The 17,500-nt window shown below is 37.7% G+C and overlaps 1 protein-coding gene across 1 annotated transcript in view; it reads right to left on the bottom strand.

Annotated features, from left to right (window-relative positions):
* Nucleotides 1-10,474: 10,474 nt before the first annotated feature.
* PTGS1 (prostaglandin-endoperoxide synthase 1) overlaps nt 10,475-17,500 on the bottom strand; it is a gene marked incomplete at its 3' end in the record, with an annotated part of 98,472 nt that continues 91,446 nt past the window's right edge. Inside the window, exon 11 of the mRNA XM_082263286.1 lies at nt 10,475-10,532. Coding sequence (XP_082119412.1) covers nt 10,475-10,532 — 58 coding nt within the window. The remainder of the gene's footprint in view (nt 10,533-17,500) is intronic.

Raw genomic sequence — 17,500 nt, 5'->3', positions numbered from 1 at the left:
ACTTCATGACCCGGTCGCTCCGGGTCGCCCCAAAGAAGCTCCGGACCCTTTTTCTAAGTCGGAGCGAATTGTGTCGCTCCTATTAGAACGGGTCCGCAGCTTCCCTATGGAAGGCGACCTACGGCGACCTGTGAGGCGACCAGGTCGCCTCACAGGTCGCCCCAGTGTGAACGGGGACTAAAAGACTTTATTAGCAAAATAGAAAATAAAATACACTAAAAACAATCGATGTCCACTAACATTAGCTAGTGGTATATCAGAACATAGCAAAATTATTAAAACATATATGGATAAATAATTTTGATATATTAATAAATAAAAATAAAAATAAAATAAAATAATATATAATAAAGTAAGCTTAAAATAAATTTTAAAAAATTAAAATAAAAATACAAATAAAAATAAAATAAAAAATATAGCGTGATACTGTTCTATGTTTGACATTTGTTTATAATGTTCTATTACGATCTTTTCAATAAACTTTACTTGATGGAAAAAATAATAATAATTTAAATAAAACCAAAATAAAATAAATGAAAATAAAATTAAAATAAAATTAAGAATAGGAATAAAAATATAAAATAAATATAAATGTAAATAAAGTAATGAGGATGTAGTTAAAAAAAATTTGAAAATTGAAAAATTGAACGAAAATAAATATCCAATATTTCACTAACTTTTACCAATTAGAAACAAAACAATTGAGATCCAACTCAATGTTCAACCCCCAATGGGCTCAGTTTTTTTGTTTTTTTTTTTGTTTTTTTTTACCTACAAAAGGAATTTTGATTTTTGCATAACTCCTCTTAAGAGCCTCCCAACCCACTGCTAGCACTGAGAAATCTTGAGAAGAGTACTCAGGCAGGGTGCTGTGATGTTTGCAGGAAGCTATGTACAGCACCCTGCCAGTCCCTCCCACCAGCCCTGATCTACCTGCATTGCATAGAGAAGCACAGAGACCCAGTGATGACATTATTGAGTCTAAAATGAGGTAATGAAAATGGAGTAGTTTTTGTTTAAAATTTCCTTAGCATGTTTATGAGCCGGGGGGAGGAGGGGCAGAGAAGGCAAAGTATTAACAGATTAAACCTCAACCTTTGCTTTTCACATCTAGTTCAGTTAAAATATACATACAACTTAGAAACTTAGAGTAGGGAAGGGTTAGAACCCCTGGCATTTTTTTGTTTTGTGTGGCATAGGGGAGATTTCCTCTAACTTCCTGTCTTAGAGACGCAACAGGAAGTGAGAAGAAATCTCTACCAGGTGAAGGGATTTCCTCTCTTAAACGTTTTTTTTTTTTTTTTCTTGATTGGGTGTCCACAATATTCATCATGTGTTAGAATGGCCCAGTCACAGCCCAGACCTAAATCACATGGAGACTCTGTGGCAAGACTTGAAAATTGCTGATCACAGACGCTCTCCATCCAATCTGACAGAGCTTGAGATATTTTTCAAAGAAGAATGGGCAAAAATGTCCTCTCTAGATGTGCAAAGCTGGTAGAGACATCCCCCAAAAAGACTTGCAGCTGTAATTGCAGGGAAAGGCGGTTCTACAAAGTATTGACTCAGGGGGGTGAATACAAATGCAACCACACTTTTCACAGATTTATTTGTAAAAACTTTTGAAAACTATTTATCATTTTCCTTCCACTTCACAATTATGTGCCACTTTGTGTCGGTCTATCACATAAAATCCCAATATAATACATTTATGTTTTTGGTTGTAAAGTGGCAAAATGTGGACAATTTCAAGGGGTATGAATACTTTTTAAAGGTACTCTATGTGTTATTGCAATCTCCTGTACTGCAGAGCTCAGACTGGGCGAAAGAGAAGCAGCACAAGAGCCAATCAGTTGTGCAACATTTACTAACAAAGAAAAAAACGCTGATAGGAGGGGAGAGCAGAGTGGCCGAAACATGAGCTCATCACTGTGCTGCTTCTCCTTTCACTGTCCAGAAATAGGTTGGGGGCTGGTCCGGGATGACTTGTGCCTCAAAAAAAGTAGGTGAAATGTGAAGTGCAAGTAAGATGCTGATAGGAGAAGAGCGCAGAGTGACCAAGAGATGATTTCATTACTGTGCTGCTTCTCCTTTCACTGTCCAAATATAGGTTGGGGGCTGGTCCAGGATGACTTGTGCCTCAAAAAAAGTAGGTCAAATGTAAAGTGCAAGTAAGATGCTGATTGGAGAAGAGTAGAGTGACCAAGAGATGATCTCATCACTGTGCTGCTTCTCCTTTCACTGGTTGGGAGCTTGTCCGGGAGGACTTGTGTTAAAAAATAGTGTGTTAAATGTGAAGTGCAAGTAAGATGCTGATTGGAGAAGAGAGCAGAGTGACCAAGAGATGATCTCATCACTGTGCTGCTTCTCCTTTCACTGTCCAGCTGTAGGTTGGGGGCTGGTCCGGGATGACTTGGGCCTCAAAAAAAGTAGGTGAAATGTGAAGTGCAAGTAAGATGCTGATAGGAGATGAGATGATCTCATCATTGTGCTGTTTCTCCTTTCACTGTCCAATCACAGGCTGGGAGAGGGGTCCAATCATTTGTGCAGAAGAGCTCACGTGCTAACATGCTGACAGAAGGAGAGAGCAGAGTGACAGAGGGAATGAGCTCATCAGTTTAATGCTTCCTTTTTCACTTTTCAGTCACATGCTGAGAAAAGGACAAACCCTGTAAGCGTTAATTACATTATGTAGCCGTGCTGCAGTGCAAGCAGTGTGCTGATCATTAGTTAACTGCTTCTCTTTTCACTGTCCAGTCACAGACTGCCAGAGGGATGAAACTTGTAATTGTTACTAAACAGCAGAGAAAAATCAAGTCCCCTGCCTTGGAAGGTAAGGCTGTGCTGGGCGACAGAGCTGTGTTATTCTCAGGACTGGATGGACAGAAATTCAAATTCTTTATGTATCTGTTTGCTTGCAGTTCAGTGTACAGAAAGGAACATACGTCTGTGTGCAAAGTGCATTGCATTTATTTATAGACCGTATATCTGGTATAGACCCAAGATAACATATCTGTAGGGATATAAGGGTGCAAATATTTACGACTCTAACATGTTCACCAACACACGGTGACTGTGCAAAAAAAAATAGAATATTTTCTTCCCATGTGTCCCTCCACCTTGAATGTCATAGTACCATATAAACAGGCTAATCATCTCTTGTTTGTTCCCTATTCCAGTCCCTCCCACAGATATCTGACACCTGCCACCCTTAACTAGATACCTGTCACCGCTCTGAGCCGCACTGTCACTTGTACATTGCACTCCCGCACTCAGCAAGGGCCGCTAATGCACAGAGACACCAACCTGGCAGAATGGTCTGATTAATCCTGAGAGGTAAGGGCCTCAGGATTTCCCTGAGAATAGGACGTGTATTTTTATCCCTGCGCACACTTACAACTATTTGCATATCTAGAATGAAAAGTGTAGATTGCTAGAGATGGTTGCACAAGCCATTAAATAATATATATTTATTTTATTTAAAATATTTCACATTTTTTTTATATTTATTTGATTTTTTTATATTTTACAAAAATTGTATAGCTATTTAATTTATTAATATATATTTAACGTTTATTTTATTTTAAATATTAATTAAATATTTTATATAAATTTTATACATTTATATCATATATATATATATATATATATATATATATATATATATATATATATATATATATATATATATAAAATTATATATTAAATATAAATGTATAAAATTGATATAAAATATTTAATAAATATTTAAAATAAAATAAACATTAATTATATATTAATAAATATATATAAATTAATAAATAAATATATATATATATTTTTTATTATTGAATGAATAATGTATAATAAAATTATATTTAGATTTATTTTATATTTATTCTACTTAAAATATTTATTTTAAATGCATTATATCGCATTTATTTTTTGTTTTTGATATTATAATTTTCTATACTTAAATATTTTTATATTATTTCATGTATATAGCTTTATTATTTATTTTAATTAACATATTTAATGTATATTTTATATTTATTTTTATGTTTAATATATATGTTAAAATAGTATTATATATACATTTATTTATTTTTTTAGCGCTAATATATTTTTTTTATATTAATTGTATATATTTTATATATGCATTTAATATATTATTTTATATTTTTTTATATATGTGTATAATATGCGTGTGTGTTTGTGTGTGTATGTGTATATGTATGTGTGTGGTTGTGTGTGTATGTGTATGTGTGTGTGTATATATATATATATATATATATATATATATATATATATAAAAAAAGATATAATATGTAATATAATATAATATATTCTTATTATATTATACAATATGTTAATTTAATATAATATAATAGAATGTAATATAATATAACACAATATATAATAGAATATATAATTTATTCATAATATAATGTAATAATATAAAATATTATTTTTTCATAATATAATGTAATAATATAAAATATAATTTATATAATATAATGTAATCATATATAATATAATGCTATATAAAAATATTGATTTTATATTTTTTTTTTATGTGTAGTACTAGTTAATATAGTTAATATATAGTTTTAATTTTTAATGTTTAATATATCTTTTATATGCTGAAATATTACGATATGCACATTATTACATATTTTTATTTAATATATAATTTATAAATATTTTATTTTAAATATTCTAGATTTATTTCATGTAACATATTTAGTATGTATTTTATATTTGTTTTATATATTTTGAAATATTTATAATTTTATCTATTATTTATTTTTTTGAACATATTTAATATGTATTTCATACATTTAATATTTATTTAGTTTAATATGTATTTTATATTTCAGTAATTTATATTTAATTATTTAAAATATTTACCTAATATTTATTTTATTTATTATATTTTTTATTTCTTTTATTCACTATGAATTTTTTTGTTTACTACATTTAAAACTTATTTAATGTTTATTTTATTTTACTATATTTATTTTAAAATATTTTAAATATCCGAATATTTAATATGTAATTAATTATATAGCTTCTCAATGAAGTCGCTCCCCAAACCCATAAATGTATCCGTCCTCGCTTTTGATGCACTAACTTAAATTAAACAGGGAGGGAATACATTATGCATGGATCTGACATTTACAGGGCCTTTTGCTTAACATAGGATGCGTTCATCAATAGTCTGTCTCCATTGGTAATCCTCTTTATTATCGTGTAATGAAATACGAGCGCCAGGCTTGTAGAAGTATACAAAGGGATTGCTGCCACTTGTACCATAAAATATGCATCTGATGCAGTTTTATTTGCGACTTTTTGCTCCAATCCTTTCTGAGAAATGTGTCAGCTAATGAAGACGTAGATTGGTAACGATAACCTGACTCAATATTAATGGGAACATTGTATACATAAAGCTGAACTGCGGAGAAATACAAAGTTTCACTTGTAGTGGGGGTTCCCCTGCACTGCAATGCTCAGTTTTGTCTCGGGTTCCATTATTAAACAGCTGTGCTTAACTTATCCCTTGCCCCTGATAGGTTCCTCCTCTCCGAACAACTGGTCTTCTGAAGCCGCTTCCCTTCAGTGCTTCGGCATTCTGTTGTCATCATCAGATGCAATACGGGACCATCATTCCTGCATTGTAACTGAGGGGACTGTGGAAACCCGGCCACAACCCGGAGCGCCAGAGGGAAGAGGAGAGCAATGGCTGTTGGGGGTGTGAAGGGTAAAGCAACCGCTCTTTTAATATTTAGGGCCTTATTCCTTGCCCCTGATAGGTTCCTCCTCTCTGAGCAACTGGTGTGCTGAAGCCGCTTCCCTTCAGTGCTCCGGCATTCTGATGTCATCATTAGGTGCAATACAGGAACATCATTCCTGCATTGTAACTGAGGGCACTGTGGGGCCCGGCCACGACCCCGGAGCGCCAGAGGGAAGAGGAGAGCAATGGCTGCTGGGGTTGCGATGGGTGAAGCAACCGCTTTTTAATATTTAGGGCCTTATTGCTTGCTCCTGATAGGTTCCTCCTCTCTGAGCAACTGGTCTTCTGAAGCTGCTTCCCTTCAGTGCTTCGGCATTCTGTTGTCATCTTCAGGTGCAATACGAGAACATCATTCCTGCATTGTAACTGAGTACACTGTGGGGCCTGGCCCCAACCCAGAGCGCCAGAGGGAAGAGGAGAGCAATGGCTGCCGGGGGAGCGAAGGGTAAAGTAACTACTCTTGAATATTTAGGGCCTTATCCCTCGCTCCTGATAGGCTCTTCTTCTCAGAGCAACTGGTCTCCTGAAGCTGCTTCCCTTCAGTGCTCCAGCATTCTGACGTTATCGCCAGGTACAAGGCAGGACCATCATTCCTGCATTGTAAGTGAGGATGCTAAGAGCTCAGGCCACAACATGAAGCACCGAAGTGAAGAGGAGAGCCTATGGCTGCCAGGGGGAGCGAATGGTAAAATAACTGCTCTTTAATATTTAGGGCTTCATCTCTTGATCCTGATAGGTTCCTGCTCTCCAAGCAACTGGTCTCCTGAAGCCGCTTCCCTTCAGTGCTTCAGCATTCTGACGTCATCATTGCCCCTGGATGGGATCAGTGACAGCAGTGGTGGATGGGATCAGGGACAGCAGTGGTGGATGGGATCAGTGACAGCAGTGGTGGATGGGATCAGTGGCAGCAGTGGTGGATGGGATCAGTGGCAGCAGTGGTGGATGGGATCAGTGGCAGCAGTGGTGGATGGGATCAGTGGCTGCAGTGGTGGATGGGATCAGTGGCTGCAGTGGTGGATAGGATCAGTGGTGGTGGGGATGATGCTGGCTTGGACATCACTAGGCCCGGCTATCAACAATACATGCAAGGAGAATTACCACAAATGCACATCACCTAACCAAAAGGCCACCACTGAATTGGGTGGAAATCCCGAACAGAGCGGCCATCCATGCATCAAACTAGAAGCAGCGGAGGGCCGCGAGAAGCGGGCGGCCGCCACCCCACAGTGGTGGGAACACTAGGGCTCCACTCCCAGGCCCCTTGGGATGCCTTGGCCCTCTACATGTCTATAGGCTGTCTCCCTGCAAAGAGACATCAATCCAACAAAGACAGCCCAATGCAGCAAAGAGACGGCCCCCGTATATTCAGAAAAGAGACCGCCCAATTCTGCAAATAGACATCCCCATATATTCAGCAAGTAGACATCTTAATCCAGCAAAGAGACATCACAATCCAGCAAAGAGACGACCCCCATATATTCAGAAAAGAGACAGCCCAATCCAGCAAAGAGACAGCCCCATATATTCAGAAAAGAGACAGCCCAATTCAGCAAAGAGACCCCCATATATTCAGTAAGTAGACATCTTAATCCAGCAAAGAGACAGCCCCATATATTCAGCAAAGAGACAGCCCAATCCGGCAAAGAGACAGCCCCATATATTCAGAAAAGAGACAGTCCAATTCAGCAAAGAGACATCCCCATATATTCAGCAAAGAGACAGCCCAATCCGGCAAAGAGACAGCCCCATATATTCAGAAAAGAGACAGTCCAATTCAGCAAAGAGACATCCCCATATATTCAGCAAAGAGACATCCCAATCCAGCAAAGAGATGGCCCCCATATATTCAGCAAAGAGACATCACTATATAGTATTCTATCCTGAGTTTTTCTTTGGGTGTGGTCAGCCCCTTACACCACATGTTTCCCGAGGGATCTGCTTGGGTTGTGTTCACGTCACTATAAAAATGCTCGTTTAATGCAAATTTTAATTGGGTTTCATTAAAAGGAAGTAGCAATTTTATGCTGCCACTTCCTGTACATTACAAAATAACTATTTATAGCTTTTCATAGATTCTTTTTATAATTATATTTATATATTTATTTATATTTTATATATATATATATATTTATTATATATATTTTTTCTTTTAATATATACTATATATATATATATATATATATATATATATATATATATATATATATATATATAGTGTTATATAATATTTAACGATGATTGGCCGGCTAGGGGTGCAGTATAATAATTATCTGTCTCATTGATATGTATCCCCTTCCCAGCTTGCAGTTATGTGGCGGAGAAAATCGGAGGCCTGTGCCGAAAGAAGGAAGAAGATGAAGCCCCGATCCCGTACTCCTGCCCAATAACAGCAAAGCCAAAATCCAGTAAGTATTTTTGGAGAAAAAATATCCAAAAAATTTAAACTTGAAGGGTCACTCCACTTTCGTGAAAAAAAAACATAGCAAATTAAACAAAAATAAATAAAACAATTGCTACACAAGTCCTATTATGAATGTTAAAAAAAAAATAAAAATTACCTGTTTCTATGATTGGCTCACTGATTCTCTGTTACAAGTCAGACTTTGGGCATCCCCTGCAACAATGTTTCTTTTGGTGAGATACCCCCAAAGGGAAATCGTATCTAAAGAGATGCAGACCCGGACAATTTTCTCATTAGAGCCCTGCAGGTGCAGCAGCTGATTGATAATGATAAAGTCACTCTTATTAGATTCATTTTGCACATGAACACAGACAAATAAACAGTGGAGTTACTCTTTAAAGTCGGTCTCAGAATAACCTTACAAGTCTGCCTGAATGAATTCCATGCCACAAGAAATGGCAAGAGTAGATTAAGCGCTGCGCAAACTGTTGGCATTATATAAATCCTGTTTAACAATAAAAAATGAAATAATAAAGTAAAATAATATTAAATATTAAAATAATATTTAAAATATTATTAATAATAATAATAAATAAAACCATATTATTATTAATAATAATAATATAATAAATAAAACAATATTATTATTAATAATAATAATAATAAATAAAACAATATTATTATTATTATCACTATTATTATTAATAATAATAATAGTGATATTTTAATTTATTATTATTATTAATAATAATAATAATAATAATAATATTGTTTTGTTTCTTCTTATTATTGTTATTATTATGATTAATAATAATAATATCATTGCTTTAAAAAAAATGCACATATCATTAAAAAATCCTTAAAGCAACATTTTGCAATGGATATTGACTTGGGGGCCATGACCCCGCCCTTCCACGATTATAATATTATACTTTTTTTTTTTTTTTCTGGTGGGGAGATTTCAGGCAGACCAGCACCCCACCACCATTCTGGCCTAGGCAGTCCCCTGGGATAATCTTGGTGCCTGTACAGAGTGGTTAGGAGGGTTGCAGGGTAGGCAGGACAATGCTGGATCCACTGGGCAGATTATTATTATTATTATTATCATTATTATTATTATTAATAATAAATAAAGAAAAAAATATTATTATTAATAATAATAATAATAATACTATTAATATAAATAATAATGCTACAATGATAATATTATCAATGCTTTAAAAAAAATGCACATATTAAAAAATCCTTAAAGCAAAATTTTGCAATGGAGATTGACCTGGGGCCCTGACCCCGCCCTTCCACAATTATAATACTATACTTTTTTTATTTTTTTTCTGGTGGGGGAGAGGCAGACCAGCACCCCACCACCATTCTGGCCTAGGCAGTCCTCTTTAATAATCTTGGTGCCTGTACAGCATGGTTGGGGGGGTCGCAGGGTAGGCAGGACAATGCCGGATCCACTGGGCGGGTGAGATGAACCCAGCATACCAGGTAAGGGGGGGGTGGGGGGGGCAAAGGTGGATGAGTAAAATTCCTCTTTAAACTATAGTCAGTAAATTTGTCTAGACTGAGATGATGTCAATCAATCTGCTGCATCAACCTGTGATTGGCAGTCTCAGCTGTGCGTGTTTCCCTGAGATTATATAGAGCAGGGGTCTCCAAACTTCATAAGCAAAGGGCCAGTTTACTGTCCTTCAGCCTTGGGGGGGGGGGGGCGGAGATGTGGCCAGTGGGCATAAACAATGCCCTGTCATTGATTTTAATCAGAGGAATAAGCCACCATTGTTGGTATTTAAGAATAGTGGGAAGAATAGTGCTTTTGATGGTGTCAGCGGGAGCATTGGTGTCCCATCATTGGTGTCAGTTGGTGAAATAGTGTCCCAGGAGCCAGAAAAAGACAAGCAAAGGGCCACATCCAGCCGCCAGGCCACAGTTTGGAGACAACTGAAAACAGAAGTGCATCCATTCCTTCCACTCAGGTCTCAGATTACACTCAGCTCTCTGCTCTTTGCTGTGTAAGGGTTTACAACCAATTTAATGGATACTTATCATGACAATGTGTATACGGCACACAATTCGGATCAATGTATCTTACAAGCCAAATTTTGCAAACCACCCCCCCCCCCCCTTCTGCCCCGGTACATCATGAGCCGTCCATTGATTTATCCCGACTTCTACTGAGCCAGCGGAAAAAAGTCCAAAGTAAACAAAAATTCTAAAGTCTATTTTTTCTTCGGAGGATACTTTGTTATCTGTGTTTAAGGTGTCAGTTGCAAACTTCTTATAATCATTTGTCAATGTCATGGAAAGAGTCTGCAGAGACGTTCGTGATGGAGCTCATTAATTCCAAGGCCTTTCCTAGACGAGGGGGATGGATCTAAGTATAGAAGGTTTAATATAACCTTGTTTTTTTGGGGGGATTTGTAAGTGTTCTCTGAAGAGATACTTATAGATGAAAATTATTTTACTAATGATTATTATACAGGATTATTATTATTAATAATATTATTATACAGGATTAATATTATTATACAGGATTATTATTATTATCATTATTATTCATATTATTATACAGGATTCTTATTATTATTATTATTATTATTATACATGATTAATATTATTATTCAGGATTTATTTTTTTATTAATATTATTATTTTAAAGCCCAGCTATGGAACTGATTACATCACCAAAATGCAAAAACAGCCGTTAAATGTTCAAGACAAACATCATGTTTCACATAACCTTGTTTTTTTGGGGGGATTTATAAGTGTTCTCTGAAGAGATCCTAATAGATGAGAATTATTTTACTAATTATTTTTATACAGGATTCTTATTATTATTATTATTATTATTATTAATATTATTATACAGGATTATTATTATTATCATTATTATCATTATTATTATTATTTTATACAGGATTATTATTATACATGATTAATATTAATATTATTATTCAGGATTTTTTTTTTTTTTTTAATTAATATTATTATTTTAAAGCCCAGCTATGGAACTGATTACATCACCAAAATGGAAAAACAGCCATTAAATGTTCAAGACAAACGTCAGGTTTTCCATAACCTTGTTTTTTTGGGGGGATTTATAAGTGTTCTCTGAAGAGATCCTTATAGATGAGAATTATTTTACTAATTATTTTTGTACATTATTATTATTAATATTATTATACAGGATTATTATTATTATACAGGATTATTATTATACACGATTAATAATATTATTTAGGATTTTTTTTTTTTTTTTTATTAATATTATTTTTAAGCCCAGCTATGGAACTGATTATATCGCCAAAATGCAAAAACAGCCATTAAATGTTCAAGACAAACATCAGGTTTCCCATAACCTTGTTTTTTTTTGGGGGGAGGGGGGGGGATTTATAAGTGTTCTCTGAAGAGATCCTTATAGATGAGAATTATTTTACTAATTATTTTTATACAGGATCATTATTATTATTCTTATTGTTAATATTATTATAATACAGGATTATTATTATTATTATACAGGGTCATTATTATTATAATTCATGATTTTTTTTTTTTTAATTAATATTATTTTTAAGCCCAGCTATGGAACTGATTACATCACCAAAATGGAAAAACAGCCATTAAATGTTCAAGACAAACATCAGGTTTTCCATAACCTTGTTTTTTTGGGGGATTTATAAGTATTCTCTGAAGAGATCCTTATAGATGAGAATTATTTTACAAATATTATTATACAGGATTATATTATTATTATTATTATTATTGATAATAATACTACTACTACTAATAATAATAATAATAATAATATTATTCAGGATTATTAATATTATTATACAGGATTATTATTATACGTGATTAATATTAATATTATAATTCAGGATTTTCTTTTTTATTATTATTATTTTAAAGCCCAGCTATGGAACTGATTACATCGCCAAAATGGAAAAACAGCCAATAAATATTCAAGAAAAACATCATATTAACCACTTAAGCTCTGTAAGGTTTTATACCCTTCATGACCAGGCCATTCTTTTGCTTTTCAGCACTGCGCTAATTTAACTAGTAATTTTCCGGTCATGCGACGCTGTATATGCAAATTAAATTTTTATAATTTTTTTCACACAAATAAAGCCTTTTTTTGGTGGTATTTGATCACCACTGAGTTTTATTTATATATATATATATATATATATATATATATATATATATATATATATATATACAGAAAAAAAAACATTTTGAAAAAAAAAAAATGTTACTTTCTGGTACAAAACATATCCAATAAAAAAATAAAATTTCTTCATAAATTTTGGCTAAAATTTATTCTGCTACATGTCTTTGATAACAAAAAATTAAAAAAAAATCCCAATAAGTGTATATTGATTGGTTTACATGAAAGTTATAGCATCTACAAACTATGGTATGTACGGTATATTGGAATTTTTATTTATTTTAATTTTTTTTACACTACTAATGGTAGCGATCAGCAACTTATAGTGCGGCGGACAATCTGACACTAACTGACACTTTGTGGGAATTGACTACCTGCCACTGGCATCACTAGTGACACTAATACAGTGATCAGTGCTAACACTATCCACTGTCACTGTACTAATATTGCTCCCTGGGAAGGGGGTAATCAAGGGGTTTAATGTGTGCCTTACAATGTGTACTGTGTGCTGCTTTTTACTAACTGATCTCTTTGTTTCTCATCCCTGCTTTACAGGGATAAGAAACAGAGAGATCGCTCCCTGTACAGAGCTCTGTGTTGATTGTCAACACAGGGCTCTGGGCTGTGATTGGACGCTGCAGGTCAGGAAGTCTCGGCCTTGAATCATTGGCCAGGACCTGCTGACAAACGCCCGCTGTGAGTCGGGGGGGGGGGGGCGTACAACGGCACCCCAAACCCCGAAGCATTTCCATGCGTTGACCATTATATCTCAAAGAAGAAATGTCCACACATAAATGTAGATTTGCTGAACTTTACTGATGGAACTCAGGAAATGGCACAACAGTCACTTCACATCGGCATACATTCTGGAGTCACTTGACCATACCTTGACCATACATAGTCAATCATATTTAGTGGACAGTCTGCAGCAGTCACATGTGAAAGCATATGTAGCACTTTAATCAGCCATCTCCTTCGAACAGTCTCTCCTACCACCCGTGGTCATTAGTATACATAGGACTTCTTTTTCTGTAAGCACCTCCCCATGGGTACACCTCTCCCAGGGCTATAGTTTTCTGTAGGCACCTCCCCAAGGTTACACCTCTCCCAGGGATATAGTTTTCTGTATGCACCTCCCCATGGGTACACCTCTCCCAGGGATATACTTTTCTGTAGGCACCTCCCCATGGGTACACCTCTCCCAGGGATATCGTTTTCTGTAGGCACCTCCCTATGGGTACACCTCTCCCAGGGATATCGTTTTCTGTAGGCACCTCCCCATGGGTACACCTCTCCCAGGGATATTGTTTTCTGTAGGCACCACCCCATGGGTACACCTCTCCCAGGGATATCGTTTTCTGTAGGCACCTCCCTATGGGTACACCTCTCCCAGGGATATCGTTTTCTGTAGGCACCTCCCTATGGGTACACCTTTTCCCAGGGATATTGTTTTCTGTAGGCACCTCCCCATGGGTACACCTCTCCCAGGGATATAGTTTTCTGTAGGCACCTCCCCATGGGTACACCTCTCCCAGGGATATCGTTTTCTGTAGGCACCTACCCATGGGTACACCTCTCCCAGGGATATAGTTTTCTGTAGTCACCACCCCATGAGTACACCTCTCCCAGGGATATCGTTTTCTGTAGGCACCTCCCCATGGGTACACCTCTCCCAGGGATATAGTTTTCTGTAGGCACCTCCCCATGGGTACACCTTTCCCAGGGATATAGCCTCACTCAGAGAACTCTTAGTTTGGGCCAAAAGGGTCTTGTGCAACCCACCTTAGCCCCATCTCCATAAGGGGTTAGGAAGTCTACAGACGGCTCTCCTTGGTGCAGGTCTACTCCCCCCCCCCCCCCCCCCCGGCCTCCAGTCCTTTCCAGGGACTCCACATGCTGGTTACATCTGTACTGATGTGGGCTGTTGGCTCCCATGCCCCAACTGCCCTAGGACTCCTCCCAACCTGGCTTATATGTAGGCACTGACTCACCTATGACATGACTGAAGGAGAGCTCTGACTAAAAAGGTACCAAGCACCTCATGACACCATTTTCTGTAACCAGACACTATTCTGGAACAGAGCCCCCTAGTGAAGCACCCGCCTACACAAGGAAGGTCCAAGTTCTGGCTCTTGTAGCTTGTCTCCACTCACCATCGGAAGTAAAAACATACATAGCATGCTCTTCTTGCTGTAATTACCTAAACCGTCAGCAAAATGACTGCATACATAGTATCTTCACCCAAAACCACTTTTCCTTGACATGTTTCACCACTCCTGGCTTGTTAACAAGGATGGTAACAAATGAGGGGTGGTGAGACGCATCAAGAAAGTGTGGTTTTGGTTAGGAGATACCATGTATTCAGTCTTTTTGCTGATGGTTTAAATATATTTGGCAAGAAGAGCATGCTATGTATGTTTTTACTTCCCATGGTGAGTGGAGATGGGCTACAGGAGCCAGAACTTGGAGCTACCTTGTGTAGGCAGGTGCAGTTTGCTACTCCGCCACTAGGTGGCTCTGTTCCAGAATAGTGTCTGGTTAATGAAAGTAGGTGCTTGGTACCTTTTTATTCAGAGCTCTCCTTTTTACTTCTTTATCTATCACCCGGTTGATAGGTGGCACCTGGCAACATGTAGGCTCCTCAACACTTGAGTTAACCAGCACGCTGTTGCAGAGTGGTTGGGCGTAGTTCTAAGCAAATGAATGCGTCGTATTTCCCGAACATGGCAGGTGGTATAATTTTGGCCACTCTGCAACTACGGCAATGTGATCCAACATGACCACCGGCCATCTTAACCTCTTGTCGGCCATATAATGCCACAAAGAATGTAGGTTTATTGTCCACATGTATCCATGGGCGGCTGAGGTTTCTGTGCTAAGAGCACGATCACTGCACGCTCCCAAGCACAGTGACCAAGCTGTTTCGGTCTCTGAAACTGATCGGAAGCTGGTAGGACCTAGACACCCAGCCAGTGTGTTACTGACTGGTAGCCTTCCTAACCAATGACACAACAAAGCTCCTAGTTCACTCCCTGGTCATCTCGCGCCTCAACTACTGCAATTCTCTCCTCATTGGCTTACCTCTACATAGGCTCAGTGGTGTATTTGGGTTTTGTGCTGCCCTAGGCAAGACTAAAATTGGGCACCTCCCTCCTATATAAATTTGCCTCACTCCTCTGTTAACGGATGTGACTCCCTCCAAAATTGAAGGACTACAAGTCCCAGCTTGAACCCCTGAGATCTCACGAGAGGGGGGGGGGGTGAGAGAGAGAGCGATATAGAAAGAGAGGGGGTGAGAGGGAGAGAGAGAAGAGGGGTGAGAGAGAGATAGGGGGGATGAGAGAGGGGGATGATATAGAAAGAGAGAGGGGGTGAGAGAGAGAGGGGGGTGAGAGAGGCGGCTCTCGCAACCAGTGGCCAATAGAGTCTCAGGTGGAGGGGGGGGGCAGCTTTTTTGCTGCCCCCCTGCAAAGTGCTGCCCTAGGCCTGGGCCTTGTTGGCCTAGGCCAAAATACAGCACTGCATAGGCTATCCCCCCCTTCAGTCCATCATGAATGCTGCTGCCAGATTCATCCACCTTACCAATCGCTCACTGTCTGCTACTCCTCTCTGTCCATCCATCCACTGGCTTCCGCTCACCCAATGAATTCAATTCAATGTACTAATATCTTACAAAGCCATCCACAATTTAGGTGTCCTTTTAGTAAACTGAGATAAGCCGAGATCTTGATATATATATATATATATATATTATATATATTATCCACTTCAATACCGGGCACTTTCACCCCCTTTTCGCCCAGGCCAATTTTCAGCCTTTAGCGCTGTTGCATTTTGAATGACAATTGCGCGGTCATGCAACACTGTACCTAAACCAAATTTATGTCATTTTCCCCCCACAAATAGAGCTCTCTTATGGTGGTATTTGATCACCGCAAAGTTTTTTCTTTTTTGCTAAACAAATAAAAAAAAAGACCGAAAAGTTTGAAAAAAAAAAAAACTTTTTTTGTTTATGCTATACAATTTTGTAAATAAATACGTTTTTTCCTGCACTAATGAGGCGGCACTGATGAGGTGGCACTGATAGGCGGCACTGATAGGCAGCATTGATGGGCACTGATAGGCGGCACTGGTGGGCAATAATGGGCACTGATGGGCGGCACTGATAGATGGCAATGATGGGCACTGTGAGGCAGCACTGATGAGGAGGGCACTGGGGGGCTCCCTGAGCCCTGATTGGCATCCCTGGTGGCCATAGTGGGCATCCCTGGGGTCATGGGTGGGCATCCCTGGTGGTTCTAGTGGCACACCCCCCCCCCGAGGGTCTGCACTGGTAATCAATGATCGGATTACCAGTGCCGATCCCCCCCTGTCAGGAGAGCCACAGATCGGCGCTCCTTTACTCGTTTCTGTCAGGCACGTACTGAGGAAAGCCGATCAACGGCTCTTCTTGTGTACTATGTGACCAGCCATGATTGGACACAGCTGGTCACATGGTAAAGAGCCTACGTCAGTAGTAGGCCTGCGGAATATAATTGCCGAATCGATGCATCACAATGCGACCCTTCGCGATTCTGCATCGATTCGGGGATCCCCATTTAGATTCTATGAGGACCCTTCCCTAAAACGGGCATTGTGCACATTGTGGGCAGTAATCGTGATGCATCATGATGCATCGCGGAATCAAATCGTATCGAATCGTTGCCTTAATAATCGTAATCGAATCGAATCGTGAGGTAAGTGAAGATGCGCATCCCTAGTCAGTAGGCTCTTTACCGAGATCGGAGATGCGGGCAGTCAGACTGACATGCCGCATCGCCGCTCTGCGCGCCCCCGGGGGCGTGCAGAGCACATTATCCTGCCGCCGTCATATGACGTCCGGTCAGAATAATGCCTATAGGGCGGGCAGGAAGTGGTTATAATATATATATATATATATATATATATATATATATATATATATATATATATATATATATATATATATATATATATATATATATATATATATATATATATATATATATATATATATATATATATATATATATATATATATATATATAGGTATTAACATTTAGACACATATAATATTTTCAATTATTTAATGTTTTTTTTTTGGTTTTATGAATCGTGCATACCTGCATGATAA

The sequence above is a fragment of the Pelophylax lessonae genome (assembly GCF_965119305.1).
Source record: "Pelophylax lessonae genome assembly, chromosome: 7".
NCBI classification, from domain to species: Eukaryota; Metazoa; Chordata; class Amphibia; order Anura; family Ranidae; genus Pelophylax; species Pelophylax lessonae.
This window is presented reverse-complemented; position numbering and strand designations above follow the sequence as displayed.